General features: G+C 40.4%; 1 protein-coding gene across 39 annotated transcripts in view; it reads left to right on the top strand.

Annotated features, from left to right (window-relative positions):
- The window catches only part of GPHN (gephyrin), a 239,996-nt gene that overhangs the window by 54,936 nt on the left and 166,407 nt on the right, over positions 1-18,653 (top strand). For all 39 annotated transcript variants that reach the window (XM_083460142.1, XM_083460138.1, XM_083460130.1 and 36 more), the window contains one exon: positions 12,731-12,788. In XM_083460142.1, the coding sequence (XP_083316268.1) occupies positions 12,731-12,788 (58 nt within the window). The remainder of the gene's footprint in view (positions 1-12,730; positions 12,789-18,653) is intronic.

The raw sequence follows: 18,653 nt of genomic DNA, 5'->3' as shown, positions 1-18,653 counted from the left end.
ATTTCATGGACGATAAGGACATGAATGACTACTTGCTATGATGGCTATTTACTATCTCCAGTATTAGAGGCAGAATGCCTCTGAATGGTATCTCTGAAGGCTACTTGCTGGGTTACATACGCTTCAGGTTACATACGCTTCAGTTTACAGACTCCGCTAACCCAGAAATAGTGCTTCAGGTTAAGAACTTTGCTTCAGGATGAGAACAGAAATCGTGCTCCTGTGGCGCAGCAGCAGCAGCAGGCCCCATTAGCTAAAGTGGTGCTCCAGGTTAAGAACGGACCTCCGGAACGAATTAAGTACTTAACCCGAGGTACCACTGTATGGGGAGTGTTCTTGCATTCCTTTTCTGCTTCCAGGTTTCCTGTAGGCCACCCTGAGAATAGGATGCTGGACTAGATAGGCCTTGGGTCTTATCCAGCAGGGCTCTTACATTCTTAAGCTCAGATAGAATGGACTCAGATTTAATAACACCAAATGATCTGAATGGTTTGTTTTTACCTTTTATATTCCACTACTGCCACCAAGTTTGTCAAGTATTATTCACCATGAATACTTGACTTTGGGGTGACTGATCAAATCCTTAAAACATTAATTTCATGTAAGACATAGCAGCATTAACAATTTTTCCTTCAGAGAGAATGGAAAATCTCAATCTCTGAGCCTGTTTATTTTTACTCTTATTTTTTTACAGAAATTTTCAAAACAGGAGATCTATTCTCCTAGTCTTATTCCAAACCCAAGAAATTTCTAAACTCTTTCTCCTAGTCCAAAACCCACCAACTGTTTTAACAAACAAATCCTGAACATTCTGTCTTCCTGTGTACTCTCCCTCCCCTCCCGTAACATTCAATCTTTTAAACAATTCTTTCCTCCGTCCAGTCACACTGCAGAGTGCAGCTGACTAGAAGGGCAATCAGCTACAGGGAAGGCTTGAGGGCTGGCAGGAATCCAACTGTGAGCAATCTTAAATAAGGATTTACCTTATGTCCAGTGTCACATTTGGGGAGTAATGTAGAATGCACCAAGCACTTGATGACCCAGAAAATGATTTTGAGGGCTAGAACTGTGGGTGGCTTTCCCAATGTTTCACAGTTAACTCAATGATTTCTGTGAACAGAAGGCCTCAAATTCACAATCATGTGGGAAACATTGAAATATGGAGTCTGTGTTCATGGGCTTGAGCACTAAAGCCCTGTAAATGGAACCTACAATAAAGGTTGCAGTATATCCTCACTACCTGGGAATTCAGAGTACCCAACAGCCGTGCTTTCTTCCAGGATACACCATTACAGCCATCCCAGTGCCTTCTCCTTCCCCCCTCCTCCCACAACAGTTAGTCAACATCTCATGGTTACTGAATGTGCTTAGTCTTTGTTGCGGGGCTATCTGCCCCATATTTATATTTATATATTATTTTAATAAAAAATAAGAGAGCGAGAGACTAATGCTAAAAAGTTGCTAAGAGGTGAAAATTGAGCTGGGGAAGTCCAGTTTTGAAATCCTAAATTTGCATGTTTTGATCAAAGAAAGTAGATTAGAACGGCATTATAGCTAGTTTTGGTTATGAGTAGGTCCTTTGCTGTGACGCATGTGATTGTAGTGCATTGCTTGGAGGGCACCCAAGATGAGCATGGACATTTTCTTCCAATAAATTTACTTTGTTCAATTCTTTAAAACTGTCAGCTAATAAACCACCTATGTGAATATGATGGATGACAGTAATGATATAGGGTTTTCCTTTTTGTACACGCCCCCCCTTAAAAAAGAGTGTTGGTGAACTTCCTGTCACAGCCTAGTCTGCCCAGCTCCTTGAAGAATTTCTAAGCTTTTTGCCCAGGATCTTTCCCTTTAGTCCATCTGCAGGAAAAAGTAAAAAGAGAAGCTCTAGATTTATGTTCCCAAAACCCAGTGGATATAGAACTTAACAAAACCTTGTGAAATATCCTTAAGACACATGTGGTGAAAATTCCAATGAGAAATTCAAAAGAATTGCCTTTTAAAACCAAGGAAGCCAAACAATTTTGTTGGAAAGGGAAAGAAGGAAAAAGCAAAGGTGACAGTCACATACATATATACACTTATGCATGGAAATAAAATCAGTAAAATCAGTCTAATTTAGCTATATGTTGTACGTTTCCTGATTGAACAGAATCTCAGAGGACAAAGCATGTGCATAGTTTGCTGTACTAAATGGGTTTCTGAGAAAGAGCATACTTGAATTCCTGATCATCCAACTGTTCATGGATTAAAAAAATTTGGGCTCAGTAATCCATGCTCTGATAACATCCTGCAGAGAGATTACTGTTACACATTCTACATGGTGCTACCCTTGAAGAAGGGGAACTGCAGCCAATACAGAATATTGCAACTCAGTTGCTTTTGGGAAACAAGGAAAAATCATGTCACTCCGATTCCTAAAGTACTGCCCTGGCTGCCTCTCAGTTACTGGGCCTGATTCAAGGTTTTGTTAAAAGTATATAAAGCCCTAAACAACTTACAGCCTAAGTACCTGATAGAACATCTTGCCCAATATCCTTCCATCTGCTGTCAATGATCAACAGGAGAGATAGGCTGTTATAGTCAAGAAGTTATGTTAGTGCAACTGGGTTTCTCCCCCGTCTTCTCCTGCTCAGGATGGGGCTGGGAGAGGGTTGATCCTTCCATCAGACAAGCTGAAAAACTTGCATTGACAGAACAATTGCAATAGCACCATATTGAATTCCCCATTGTGTTATTTTGTTCTTGATTGGTTTTATTTTGTACTGTAAGTGCTTTATACAGTTTTATATTGTTAGCCACCCTGGGTTCCTTGTGAAGAAAGGGTGGCACATGAAGTAAATAAATAAATATGTTTCTAAGAAGGCAAGGATTGGGGATAAAGTCTCACTTACTTGCGGGAGCTTGTGGCTAGATAAACAGGCTTCTTTCTTAAGACAGCATGCCATTTTGTCCAGTGAGAAGAAATCTTCATTTTTGATGTTGGTAGTCTAGGTGGCCAATGAGACTTTTACTTAGAGGACAAATCCACCTCCCTAATGCTCAGAACTTAGATTATGAAAGTCCTTGTCAATTCCAATTAGAGGGGCCATGTGTAAAGAGCTTAACTCCTGGATGTTCGTTCAGAGACAAAACTCTGGATATCTGTCTACCTATTACAGTGAACTACAAATAATGTGGGTTGGTGGAATGATTTTTATTATTTTTTGGTTGATGTTGAAGGCAGGAAAACGGTTATATGGCCACAGTCTTAAAATGGAAATCATAGTTTTAAGATTATGACTACATGTATGGTTTCAACATCAGCTAAAAATATTTTCTTCTCCCCCTGCATTGCTCTGTTATTTATATATTCATTTATATACTGCTTAATTATAAGTCTCCAATCAGTTTATCAGCTAGCCAACAAGGTTCTGGAGAACTTGGAAGATTGCTCACTATACTGTGATATTTTGGTTGGCCTAAAGTAAAGGTAAAGGGACCCCTGACTATTAGGTCCAGTCGTGGCCGACTCTGGGGTTGCGGCACTCATCTCGCTTTATTAGCCGAGAGAGCCGGAGTACAGCTTCTGGGTCATGTGGCCAGCATGACTAAGCCACTTCTGGGGAACCAGAGCAGTGCACGGAAACGCCATTTACCTTCCCACCGGAGCGGTACCTATTTATCTACTTGTACTTTGACGTGCTTTCAAACTGCTAGGTTGGCAGGAGCAGGGACTGAACAACGGGCGCTCACCCCGTCACGGGGATTCGAACCACCGACCTTCTGATTGGCAAGTCCTAGGCTCTGTGGTTTAACCCACAGCACCACCCGCATCCCCTTGGTTGGCCTAGTATTGACCTAAAATGGATTTTGGAATTTTCTTGTGGGCCAACACCATTTTTTTTACAGGGAATAAAAAATCCCAGCCACTCTAGGTTGTACTTTTGACCTACATTGGAATAAAGTGGTTTCTAATAGTAAAATAGGATAATTTTTCCAAATAGCATCATAATAGATTTACCCAATATGAATCCTGCCCACCCAAAGAATTGTGTACTGCTTGAAATACTGCCTCTTGCTTGGGAAAAAATGCATGCAGGCAATTCCCTTGCTTAAAATTGTGCAAGCATATATTGGGTGTGTTTATACCCGGAATATCCCTTATGGGGAACAAGATTGCTGTTCTCTGCCTCCAAACTGCTTTGGACATCCATGTGTGACTATATTTTAAACTAGCTATTTGCTTATCAGATGATTGACTACTGAATTGTTAGTGGGATCTTGCTACTGACATAATGCACATTGAAATATATTTGGACTTATTGTAGTCATGCACATACTACTTTGACCCATATATGGATATTTAGTGTTGTCAGAGCACACCAGTTAGGTGAAGTAGAAAGGAAGTACCCCCACTGCCGCCCCAATATGTAGGGTCAAGATCAGGAAGAATATTGTCTCAGCTTGACCATATTGTTGCTCAGCTCAGTTATGAGTGAAAGAACTTTCCTGGCCACTGGCCATGCTGGGGCTGAATACAGTTTATCTAGCAACATTTGGAGGGCCGCAGGATCTCCACATCTCCTCTTGAAAGAACTAAGGTCTTTAAGTTTATTGTAATGATTATATATATATATAATCAAACAAAATGTTGCATGCACAGGGTTAACTGAACTAAAACAACTGATCTCCAAAGTGTGCTGGTGATGTGGGGGGGAAACATCAAGGTTCATCAAGGTAGTAGGTGGTGGTCTGGATCACCACAAATGCACTTTAGCCTATATGTCTGCTGTTGTTGAAAAGCAAACATCATTCTAAACTGTGGATTGGAATAAATTCTAATTTGATTTATTTTTATTCACATCTCTTAGTATAATCAAGATTATATATACATAACATTTAAGTCTGCGTATATGTATACACTGTATAAAGTATATGATAAGTATAATAAATGCTGGCACTGTGTTTTTCTATAAACACCTTCTGTGTTTTGAATTAACAATCCAACTAACATATTTTCCCGTGTATAAGATGACACCTATACTTACCATATTAACCCAATTTATCATTAAAAATGTTAAGAAAACAGTCTTATACATGGAAAGATACAGTATTTAATACAGTGAACACACAGTAAAAGTGCTGTTAATTCATTGTTTACTGGGGAGAGTCCCCTAGTGGATTTCATATGCTATGCCTATCCCTTTAGTTATGCATATGACAGTGTCGTGCAGTGGTTAGATAAGGGAAGGTTGCCAACTTTGGAGGCCCATGGGCACCTGCCTCCTGCAACAACACACTCCCTGACCTCTCCAACACATATGCCATCAAATGCCCCCACTCCCCCTAAACACTGAAACATTTAACGGAACCCAATATTTTCATATGTTTCCTTTCCAAAAACCACAGAAATCAATGATAAAAAACTTGTCAGTTTTCTCATGTTTGCTCAAGCTCCACAATGTGTGAAATTGAAAGCTAAGAATGATTTGCATGCAGATACAGCCCGTGATCAGCAATGATGTTGTGCAACATCACAAATTGTACTTAAATAACTTACCCTTCATGAATCTACAGTTTTTCTTGGTCTTTTAAGCACAAATCCAAATAGGAAGGATGAAGTAAATGCTTGGGATCCCCAAATATGTCTCATTTTGTCCTTTTCCTGTTTTGCCTTATGAAGTAGCTAAGCCTTGCTGCATTGTCAGAGGAATCTTCCTGTGAGTCAACCATGCCTATTTCTTGCTACAGGATGAGTTAAATAGTGGGAGATGAGGGTCTCCTCTGATGCAGGAGTGGTACTTGGGGTGTGGTGCATGTAGCTCTGTTTCATAGCACCATTATGACTAATGATGATACCAGTAATGGAAACTAAGAATTTGAAACTCTGTTTCATAGATTTTAATGAGGCAACAAGAAAAGGCATATCTTTGCAGCATGAGGCCAGTGAACATTCAGACTTTGAGAAGACATGGATTGCTTCATTTTTTACATTCCAGTGCATTTGTAGGGCAATACCTCTTCCCCTATAAAAGGTGTTCACAGGGACTTACATAAAATAGGAAGTTTGACAGCTGAGCTGTGAAACCTTAGTCCATATATATTTTTCTGTTGTGAAGTGGTGTGGGAAAAGTGGAATTTGAAGGAAAGAGGTGATGAGCTGGAAGAGGATGCAAAACCCTTCCACATATCACTTCTTTTCAACTACAGCACTATACCATTCATCGTGTTTTATTTGCAACAAGCAACTCAAGTTCCAAATCAATCCCAGATGTCTTGCAGTGTGCCTTCTGCTGGAAATCTCAACATGGTAGTGAATGAATATTCTGCTGTTCTTCTTGTTCATGACATTCCATCTTACTGTACTGCCACACACAAAAACCCTATGTAGGGATAGCGGATAATTATGACAAAAACAAATGGGTGCAGAAATTACTTTTGTAAGCTACGAACATTTACCTGGATGCAAGCTACATTGAACCCAGTGAAACATATTCTGAGTAAACATGTAAGATTATACATGTAAATCTCATATATAAGATTGGGTTTTTACTCCAAATACCATCAGAACAGTAGTCTATGATGCTGTTAGCAGTGTCTTTAAAGTACAGTCATACCTCGGGTTACAAACGCTGCGGGTTGCGGACCGCGCCGAACCCGGAAGTACCAGAATGGGTGACTTCCGGGTTTCGGCACTTGTGCATGCGCAGAACTGCAAAATGACCTCATGCACAGAAGTGCTGAATTGCGTCATGTGTGTGCGCAGACACATCGCTGTGGGTTGCGAACGTGCCTCCCACATGGCTCACATTCGCAACCCGAGGTATGACTGTCCTCTTTTACACTAAAAAGTGAAGGGAATGGGAAGGCTGTGAATATGATATAGCATATGCAGGATTTCTAGTTTTCCCTGGCTGGGTGCTAACAGCTGGGTGCATGACGGGGTAAAAAACCAGCAGGTGAATTGCTCCCATTACTGCGTATTCCTGCTAGGAAAGCTTTATCCATTGGATTTCTACATATCATAAGGCTACAGGGGGGAAAGTTGAAACATCAAACTTTCAAGACTCCCAATGAAGAAACTGAAGATTGTTCAGAAGTCGCAAAAACAGCATTTCAAAGAATACAATGCTGTGTATGTTTACTATGGAGAAAGCCTCTCTAATCTCTTTTGGATTTTCTTTTTAAGTAAACATACAGACTAAGGCTGCAATCTTAGACCCTTACCTGGAAGTAAGCCCAGTTAATTTAATTGTAGTGCCCCTTTGTTGGAATGATGGACAGTTAATATCCAAGACTTCTTTATCAATGCATAAAATTTCTGAGCTAAGCATGCTTCTTTACTCATATCGGAGAATGAAAAAAATATTTTTGCAGCTGTTGCTCGTGTCATAGGACTTTTGGGGTTGGAAGCTCTTGGGTGGAAGTCTTATCGGCTTCTGCAGTAAAAACCAGGAATAATCTTATTGTGTAATTATAAGAAGATGTATTAATGAAACTGTTTAATATTTACTTACTTATGAATAGACATTTATAGACTTGCCCTGTATGCAACTGTACATTTTTTCAAAACTGAGAGAAATTTGCTCAGTCCCCTTTTTCTCTTCTGGAGCTTCAGATGGAGGCTCCCCACCCCCCACCCTGGTAACTGTTTGCCCCTGCCTTTAGAGCCTCAAGGGTCCACCTCTGTCCCACATTTCGCTTCTCAGTGTCAAGCTTCCCTCTTCCCCTTGTGCCAGCCACTAGGCTTGGCTAGCAGCTTCCCTGCTTTCTCTCTTCTTCTCCCATCCCCCACACTGCCATCTTTCACACTTGCTCCCTACCCTTTACCACAGAGAATAATCTTCCCGGGTGACCTCATTTCCCCTTATCAGCAAGTCACTACAGGATGTAACAGACTAGTGAGCAGCTAAAGGGAAAAATGCTTTTCAAATGAACACAAATAGATCTGTGTAGAGAGAAGCACCAATTTTTGAAAGGTACACATGTACACAAAGAATCTCTGTGGGGAGATGGCTAATTGATGGGTAATTAGTTACTTCATTTGCTATGAAAAGACAATGACAAAACACACACACACTTTAAAGAAGCACAAAGCACTTCAAAGGCAGTGAGTAAGGGGGAAATGCAGAGAAGGCTGTGAAATCCTGTAGTAAATGCAATAATTATGCCTCAAAATAATTAAGATTCTGCCCATGGTGTGGACAGTGAGAAGAATAATGTATTTGGCAGCAACCAAACTGCAGCAGAACAGAGACAACTTATCTTAGGGTGAATGCATGAAGCAATGAACATGGGTAACTTAATATATCTCTACTGGTGAGCCTGCATAAGGATGGAGCTAGAATAAAGTTTCTTCCCACTATAACCTATCCTGCTAACTGCTGATGTAAGCAATAAACAAACATGGGTCAACTGACAGGAGTATACTTCTAGCAATACAGTTAGACCTAGGTGCTTCATAAGGCAATGTAGGACTGGAACAATGTGGGTCACTTTTGCTCTATTGCAAGCACTTCATCAATTTGGGCCTTAAAAACCCTAAAAGGAAAAGTGTGGGTGCATGGAGGGTAGGTTGTAAGCAAGTATCACTTGTGGTGTTGCACATCATTACTGATCACAGGGTACATCTGTTAAGACATCAGCTTTCACTTCCAGTGTTCTAGATTGTGGACTTTTAGCCAACATAAGATACCTATAACTCTGAACATAAACAGCATTCCCCCCCCCCAAAAAAAATATTGAATATAACCCATGAGAAAGTAGAGCACATGCATGATGGATCTGATAAAATGTGAGTAGTGTGTGCTTTAGGAGGGAAACACTCAATTTTAATAATTAGTTTTTGGATGGCAATGAAAGATATTGTATTATTTGAATATTATTACCTACTGAGCAAAAGATCATGTTAATTAAAGTGGCATCTGAGCACTTCTGCAAATAACAACAACTAGGCTAGATGGAGTTATTTTTAGATTGCTTCACTGAATTCAGCTGACTCATTTATTAAGGTTTTAAAAGTGGTTTAGTTTATTGCAATTTTCTGAACATAAAATTGTATATAATGAAATTACATGAACAGAGCAATATGGACCACAGTCCCAAAACAACTATAATTTTATTTGAAATCTGATTCCATACTAAATGCTTCTCTAAACATGGGTGGCAATAGGGAGTAAAGCTTTACTATTTCAATACTTCAGTTATTCATGACTGTTGTACAACACAATTCAACACATACCAAGGCATTCTGTATATTCAACAACAAAAGACCTGATGTGGAAGAAATCAAAATGATAAAATATTTTATTTTCCATATTCTGTAGTTTGGGATGACAGACCACAAACAGCAAGGCACATTCTTCCCAAATGTGTTCTTTGATTTGTTCATACTATCTCTGTATAAAATGAGTTCTTTAAATAAAATTTGGCAAAGCTTTTTTTATATATTTAGAAGTATAGTGCCTGTTACTAGCATTATTTTTAGAAATGTGTGCAACAACTTTGCTAAACTGGTCAGTAATAGCTTTCTATAGTAGTATTAAGGTACTATTAAGATGTTACTGAAGCTTTCTAGCTCACCTAGATAAGTTCTAGCAGCTCTTTGTCATTTCTCCTGAAGTTAGCAAGCAAGAGGAGAAAGCTGCTGATCCTAAGACAAAGATGTAGTAAGCTGGAACTCAATCCACAGTTGATCATAGAGTAGTACAGCCGTCCCCAGCCTTACATATATCTTGAACTACAAATTCCATCAGCCCCAGTCAGCATGACCAATGGTCTGTAATGATGGGAGTTGTATTCCCAGGATGGGGAAGGCTATTATGTAGCCATACAGTTTGGCTAAAAAAATACCAAACAGATGAGGAGCGCAAGTTTTGCTCTGCACACCCAAAATCCAAGACTTAAATGTCGATTTAACTCTTGCTCCCTAACCCTGATTTGAAAAAAGGACATGGTTAGATAAGAAACAGCTAGTTTTTAGAAACAGCCAACCTGAAGCTTTATCAGATTACTTTCAGAAGCTGTAATCTTTATGCACTGATTTACTCCTTTTTAACTGGATTGCACAGTATTGGAAATCTTTCTCACCTCAGATCAATACATATGGTGTCGGAGCATTGAAAAGGTGTTCCTGTAACAGAATTTGGGTTAATGAAAGATTTAATTTGAGTGTCTGACAATTTTCTTAGACTGAGCCAATTTCTAGAAGCAGTGTGTGTAGTGCCCACATATTGCATGTTTATTTTGAAAAACACTAATGTTACACGTTTCATGCAACAATCAGTATGTGTAGCTAACTTGCGAGAGTGACACTCAAAGTGACACACAAAACAAAGGTGTTAGCCCATAAAGAAGCTTGGTAACTATTTTGTGACTCCTGTTGGTCTTGATTTACTTTATGGTGGGTTTTGAGAATAAACTAACAAAGATAGGTCTTTGTTTGTAATATAGGCCACAAGATTGAAAAAAAATATGTTACCCAATTTTGGAGTTATTTTTTAAATTGAAGTTGGCTCTTGTATCAGTGATATAGAGTGTCTAGTACATGAGGACTTACTTCCTGTAGGCCACCCCCCCCCAAAAAAAAATTCCAGAACTCTTATTAACAGAAATTTGTTCAGAAGGTATGTAATTATATACTGGTGTATACGTAATCTACATTGTAAGAGGGATCTATAAGACAACCCCATGTATAAGATGCCCCCTATTTTGGGGGACTCAAATTTAAGAAAATGGGGGAAGATGGCCCAGAGTATAAGACACCCCCTAATTTTTGACATTACTTTTAAAGGGGAAAAACCTAGTCTTATGCACGAAAAAATATGGTATTTCACATGGGGAGTTGCAACAAAATGTAACCACCACTGATGGTATTCTGATATTTCCTGCTGGTGTGTTGGGAAGAGGGAATGACAGTGTTTCCAAGCCACTAGATGTTCTCATGTGGGCTTAACTTTTGAATATAGTGCATGCACATAAAATCCAATATGTGTAGGGTCAGATTGTGGAACTGATTCCTAGATTTTACCTGGGCTATCAATTACACTGTGTAATTATGCAATTTTTAGCAATTTCCTTAAGAACAAATCAAGACAGACTTCAGATCAATAAAAGCAGTGAAAAGCTTACCACCAGTGTATTCCTCTGCCAGAGGAGTTAATACACTGCAATGGTCTAAGGTTGAATGACTAGCTTTGAACCCAATCTGTTTTTCACCAGTGATGCTATTAGTCTCTATCCAAGATAAAAGCTTACATTTAAAAAATCTGACATAAAGTTTCCCAATAACTGAAAGAAGGCTGATGTGATGCTAATTAGATGGATTAGTCCCAATACCTTCTTTTCAAATAGAAACTATAATTGCTTTGCTCCTAATGTCAGGGGTCTTTCCAGTTTTGTTAATAGAAGTAAAAGAACTGAGAGTAGAGGAGCCCACCATTTTGGATGAGATTCTGAAGAGATCAGGTAGTATAGAATATGGGTCAGAGGCTTTGCCAGGTTTGAGCTGGGCAGTCAGATCAATAATATCACCAGAAGTTACAAATGCCACACTGGAGGTGGTTGAAGAGGTGGTTGAAGAATTGACAGATTTTTGAAAACTTTCAGAAAAATAACTTACCACTTGCACGAAAATAAACAAGTGGGAGTTTCAAAGTGATTTGTTAGTGTCCCCGTAGTAATTTACTACTCTTTTTTTCAAGGGCACATATTAGTAAATTCCATTTTTATCTCTGCAGCTCTTTTCTTCCAGCAATATCTAATATTAATGCAGATCAGGTGGGAAATTGCTGGCACCTAGCAGGATAAGAACGTATAAGTATTTGTACTTGTTTTAACTGCTGGAATATTTTAGCTGTTGTAATATGTTTTAATTGAAATGTATGCTTCATTCTGTACTGAATTTTATTGGTTTGTGACCATAATAAGCTTTTTCTACTACTGTATAGACCTCTATATACCGTACTTTTCTGTGTATAAGACGAGCTCCCCCCCCCCATTTTTTTAAGTTTGAAAACGTGGGTCGTCTTATATCGTGTCCGACTCTTCATGACCCCATGGACCAGAGCACGCCAGTCTTCTACATGGAATATAGCAATTAAATATAGAAATTGATGCGGTACTTGCCACCATACATACTCTGGCAGTTGCAGCTCCTCGCAGTGGCGAGCAGCGGGCCCTCCGTAGTCTGCTTGCCTCCTCCCACTCAGCCCGCCCTACAGCTGGGAGGGAGGCTGAAGGCGGGCTGAGTGGGCACACAAAAGCTTATACCCAGAACAAACTTAGTTGGTTTCTAAGGTGCTACTGGACAATTTTTTAAATTTTTTACTTATTTTGACTGCATCAGACCAACACAGCTACCCACCTGAATCTAGGGATGACTTTGTAACCATTAGAAGTACTTTACTGAAGTTTTGTTTTGTAAACATTTGATCCTTGCTCATGCAGAAGAGAAACTAGAGATGAGACATTTGTAATATGCAAATAAAAATCGCAAGCACATTTAAAACAAGAGCTTCTTTAAACCTCATGTATGCAAATGTCCACCATGTTAGCTAATGTACCAACTTCAGATGTTTTGTCTAGCATGCCAGCGTGCACTGTTGCAGCAATGCATAAGCTTCTTGGGTATCTTAGCGCAGTTTGCTCCCAGAAATGAACCATAGAGATGGGCTTATGTGGTTAGCATCAATTTGTTTATTCCATACTGTTACTGGATTTTGAGAATATTTTCTTTTCCAAATTTCAGGTTAGGCGGGACTGTATCTGCATACAAGATAGTGCCAGATGAAATAGACGAAATCAAGGTATCATTTTAATAACCATTTTTGTTCAGTGCTTTAATTTTTTTATGTATGCTGAAATGTACAATGATGATTTACTGATTTTAAATTAAATTACTTAATAATTAAATTCAAGTTTCTGGTCATTCAACAGCTACCACAACACCTGGAATAACATAATGGAAGTATTGCTTTTGTCTTTTCTATTCATTTGTTCAAGCTCCTTTTTACACAGAATGTTGATTAATTATTTTAGCTGCAATTCTGCAAAGTCAAAACCATTTGCATCAACCTGGGAAACAGCACAAAAGCTTTCCTGTCATACTCTATTTTTAGCTTGTGTATTAATTAATGCTATTGAGCATTTAATTAGGCAATAGTTAAGCTCTGCTTTCTAGTTGAATCAGCAAAGTAAGCTGGCTATTTTTTTTAAGTATAACAAAATGATGTGGGGCATCTTAGACTAACAAGTTTCTTATGGCATATGTTTTTGAAGACTACAGTTTATACCATCAGGGTTTATCCTGACCTGAGTTTTTTAGAGGGTGGGGTGAGGTCAGGATGACACTTCATTCATCTGCAAATATGGATTGTGGTTCACAAAAGCTTACATCATAACAACTTGTTAGTCTTTCAGGTGCCACAAGACTCTTTTGGGGTTTTTTGATGCAACAGATCAACTCTCTGTAAATTTGATGATTTGGCTGATGGTTCAACATAAAAATCTTACTTAGAATATTTAAAGATTCATTCTTCTAAGTTATTCACAGAAAGCTGTGAGAAGAATGTAGTCTAAAAATCTTATTTTTTAAAGGATTGTTTTAAATGTAGCAAAATAGTCCTTGGTAAAAAGTGAGAAGGGATTACTCCATTTATTCCCAAATCTCACAGAGCTACAGTTGCTAGGAATTTGTCTACAACTGTTGCTTTCAGCTTGAAATAGCTGGCCCAGACACAGAGGGCAGACTATAATTTCTGCTCTACCTTTCAGATCAGGGATGCTCTTGTTTCCTAAGGCAATTTGGAAATATTAATATGCAGCATTCCTCAAAAGAAACAGAATATGCAGACAGACAGTGGGGCAATTTGCCAGATTCTTATAAAAGAAGCATTTACTCTGCTTGGCTACCACCCTAGGATTATTAGCTCACCAGCAGCCTAGGTTTATTATTGTCAATTTATCTTCATTATCAAAGAAAGTTCCATATGAACGTTCTTCTGTAGAGGCAAGACTATCTTAGCAGCTTTTGTAGAATCCATTACAATCCTATGCTAAGATATGATGTTCATATTTGTTTCCAATATTTTAACCTCTAGTTTAAGATTTGCTTTGGGATTATGATGAAACCTATTATTACTACACAGAATTTTGCAGTTATTCCACTCCATCCCCTCAGTGTTAGTTCTCTGAAGCAACTAGTAGGAGGAGTGGAAGGAATTGGCATTATTTTTTCTTGTATGAGTTCAATTTTAAAAGACGCATGCAAGTCATGACAAATCCACACAATTTTAAAGGCAGCCAAGAAAGATATATCTCTGTTATAAAACAGTTATATAGAAAACCTCTTAGTGCATCCTAACATGTTGTGTAGAACCAAAGGGGGATAATGTTCTGGAAGGCCTGTGAACTCCATCTTGGTAGTCAAGATAAACTTGGGATTAATTGGTAGTTGCTGCAAGAATGAGCTCATATATGTTTATACACTTACTTTGATATTGGCTTGCTTTGATGCTATGCTGATCTGTGGGCTTGGGAAGCTTGGTTATTGTCCTAGGGATGGGAGCTATCCATAAGACTTGGAGGCTTGCCACATATGCCTTCATCAGCAGATGAACCAATGGGAGGTTCTGGCCAAACTGACATATACTGGTTTTTGTATAACTAATGCACAAATGCTTTCCTGAGTGTAGGCTGTTTTGGTGTCTGTCCCAAGTCTGTAAAGACAGAAAGGCTCTGCAGTCTGTGTTGAAAGTCTATGCTTTCTAATAAAGCATTAGAACTGATCACTGACATTTTGGACATCTTGGTTTGGTATCCCTGCATCAAACCACTTCCACAGGCCTGTGGATCAGGACACATGTGTGCCTCATCCTTCAGTGAGTCCATGCTTACGAATAATGGAATCTGCTCCTAAGGAATTTTCTAATTTCTAATTAGCATTTTTAGAAACTGAGGGTCAAACCAGATGTTTACATGTTTATTGAACAACTACTTGTCTATTGATCTATAAAGCAAGGATAGGGGTAAGTAAGTGGATGAGAGAGAAGCGTGAAACTTACTACCATATTGTACTTAAACTTTCCCTGCTTGACTGCTTTAAGCTGTTTCCCCCCAGTCTAGTTCTGATTCTGTAAATGAGTTCTGCTCCTTTCCCCCCTGCATTCATTTTGATATAAAATGTAGACCCTGCCTCCATTTTATATGGATATGAACAACTACATGTTTGATAAATGCAAGCACATGAGTTTTTGTCCCCCCTGGAGGAAGCTGGTTATACTGGAGTTGCAAGAAAAGGGTTGTGTGACTTGCGACAGCTGACAGCTATAGTTTGTGGAGGGAAACAGCCAGGGAAGGTGGTTGTTTTAACTGCTTAGTTTACCATTTGCTTTTGATGATGGAAAATTCATCTAGGCAAGTGAAACAAAATTAGGGAAGAGTGGCATTCTTTGTTTTCACCCGCTAGATCAATTGAAAAACCTGATAAGTGCTTCAACACAGAAATTCCCCCCCCCCCCCAGCCTTTAATGTGCAAATAAAAAAAATCAACTTATGATAAAACTGTCTGTTCACATCTCTGGAAAGCCAGCTCTGTAACAATAAAAATATCCCTACTGAAGCCTATCAGAGCATCTGGTCTATTTATTGATTTGATTTATTTATTAAATTTGTAAACTGTGTGATAACTGAAGATCACAGGGCAGTTCACAACAAAAAAAATACAAAATGAGAACTCAAAATACATAATGAAAAAACAACAACAACCATTAATCCCCCTCCCACAAACACATTAAAAAGCCCATAGAATGTTTGATCAGCCAAATGTCTGCTTATAGAGAAACGTTTTCACCTGGCACCTAAAGACATTTAATGAAGGTGCCAGGCAAACCTCTTTGGGAAGAGAATTCCACAAATGGGGAGCCATTGCAGAAAAGGCCTGCTCTTGTGTTGCCACCCTCCAGACTTCTCACACAAAGGAGGACCTCGGATGATGATCACAGGGTCTGGGGCGGTTCATACGGGGAGAGGCAGTCATTGAGATATTGCTGCCTGAGCCATTTAAGCACTTTGGATTGGGCCTGCAGTACAGCTAGAGTAGCTAATTCTCATTATGATCTGTTACACCTGATAAGGCTGGGGCTCAAGATTATGTATCTATTTTGTATTATGTACGTATTTGGGCAGCAAATAGCTTTAATCTTGGAACTCTTGTAGAGCAGGACTGTAGCTGTAAATAATTTGGAGTCCTTTGAGAAAATGAAAATTCATATTAAACCATGTTTTAAGTCTAACTATTTCTTATTTGACTGTGTGCCAGAAATGAGACAATGACTTGATTAAATATTTCATCCATTTAAGCTCCTGAACTCTTGTGTTTTGCATTGGAGTCATTTTATCCCAACTGTAGTTTAAACAGTTAGCTTTTTGTTGTTGGTATCAAAGCTGTCCTTTATTTTAAACAATTTTAAAATGCAAAGCTACATGAACTGCTTGGCAGCGGAATGATTGCACTTTAAAAATCAGGCTGTCCTTATGGTGATGCATTCATAGGGGCTTTCACAGAGTAACATTTACAGAGCAACTCCCTTATGAGGAATTATTATTATTATTATTATTATTATTATTATTATTATTATTATCCCGCCCTCCCTGGCTAAAGTTGGGCTCAGAGGTCCTCCATGGGACATACCAGGAGAGGCGGTCCTGTAGGTATGAGGGTCCTAGGACGTATTGGTCTTTAAAGGTTAAAACCAGCACCTTAAACCTGATCCTGTACTCCACTGGGAGCCAGTGCAGCTAGTATAGCACTGGGTGAATGTGATCCCGCGGCATGGACCCCTTAAGGAGTCTTGTCGCAGCATTCTGCACCCGCTGGAGTTTCTGGGTCAGTCTTAAGGGCAGCCCCACATAGAGTGAGTTAGAATAATCAAGTCTGGAGGTGACCGTCGTGTGGCTAGGTCAGGGCGAGAGAGGTAAGGAGCCAACTGCTTAGCTTGGTGGAGATGAAAAAATGCCGCCTTTGTTATAGCTGTAAAAAGGAATAATAATAATAATAAATTTTATTTATATCCCGCCCTCCCCAGCCGAAGCCAGGCTCAGGGCGGCTAACAACAATAAAACAGTACAAAAGTACAGCATAAACAACACTCTAAAACCATTCATTATAAAATTAATTAATTCAAGCCACTGGCAACCATTGGGCCAGAGCTCCGCGAAGATTGCCGAGGGAGAGAGTCAGGCTGTGCCCTGGCCAAAGGCCTGGTGGAACAGCTCTGTCTTGCAGGCCCTGCAGAAAGATGTCAAGTCCCGCAGGGCCCTGGTCTCTTGTGGCAGAGTGTTCCACCAGATCGGAGCCACAGCCGAAAAAGCCCTGGCTCTAGTTGAGGCCAGCCTAACTTCTCTGTGGCCTGGGACCTTCAAGATGTTTTTATTTGAAGACCGCAAGTTTCTCTGTGGGGCATACCAGGAGAGGCGGCCCCGTAGGTACGAGGGTCCTAGGCCGTATAGGGCTTTAAAGGTTAAAACCAGCACCTTAAACCTGATCCTGTACTCCACCGGGAGCCAGTGCAGCTGGTATAGCACCGGGTGAATGTGATCTCGCAGCGAAGACCTCGTAAGGAGTCTCGCTGCAGCATTCTGCACCCGCTGGAGTTTCTGGGTCAGTCTCAAGGGCAGCCCCACGTAGAGCGAGTTACAATAATCCAGTCTGGAGGTGACCGTCGCGTGGATCACAGTGGCTAGGTCAGGGCGAGAGAGGTAAGGAGCCAACTGCTTAGCTTGGTGGAGATGGAAAAATGCTGCCTTTGTTATAGCTGCAATCTGCGCCTCCATGGAAAGGGAGGTGTCGAAGATTACACCCAAACTCTTAACGGACGGTGCTGGCACTAATTGCGCCCCCGCAAGAGATGGGAGTTGCCCCCCCCCCAATCCCATATCGCCCCGTCCCAGCCACAGGACCTCTGCCTTTGAAGGATTTAGCTTCAACCGGCTCCCACGTAACCATCCAGCCACAGCTTCCAAACATTTGGTCAGTGTGTCTGGGGCCGAGTCAGGATGGCCATCCATCAACAGATAGAGTTGGGTGTCATCGGCATACTGATGGCAACCCAGCCCAAAACTCCGAACAAGCTGGGCGAGGGGGCGCATAAAGATGTTGAAAAGCATCAGGGAGAGTATTGCACCCTGAGGTACTCCACACACCAAGGAGTGGCGCGGTGACAATTCCCCCCCAAGCGCCACCCTCTGTCCCCGACCAGAGAGAAACGAGCGCAGCCATTGAAGGACTGTGGCCTGGATCCCCACGTCTGCAAGGCGGTGGTCCAGAAGCTCGTGATCGACCATGTCGAAAGCTGCTGACAGATCTAGAAGAATCAGCAGCCCCGACCCGCCTCGATCCAGCTGTCTACGAAGATCATCTGTCAGGGCAACCAGAGCCGTCTCGGTCCCATGACCAGCGCGGAAGCCGGACTGAAATGCATCCAGAGCCGATGTTTCATCCAGAAACCCACCAAGCTGTTCAGCAACCGCTCTCTCAATCACCTTACCCAGGAACGGAATATTCGAAACCAGGTGGTAATTGGATAGATCTAAAGGATCTAATTATGTTTTCTTTAAGAGCGGGCACACCACTGCCTCCTTCAGTTCCCCTGGGAATGTCCCCGTGCCATGGG

This window comes from Podarcis liolepis (genome assembly GCF_965112155.1).
Source record: "Podarcis liolepis genome assembly, chromosome: 1".
Classification (NCBI taxonomy): Eukaryota; Metazoa; Chordata; class Lepidosauria; order Squamata; family Lacertidae; genus Podarcis; species Podarcis liolepis.
This window is presented reverse-complemented; position numbering and strand designations above follow the sequence as displayed.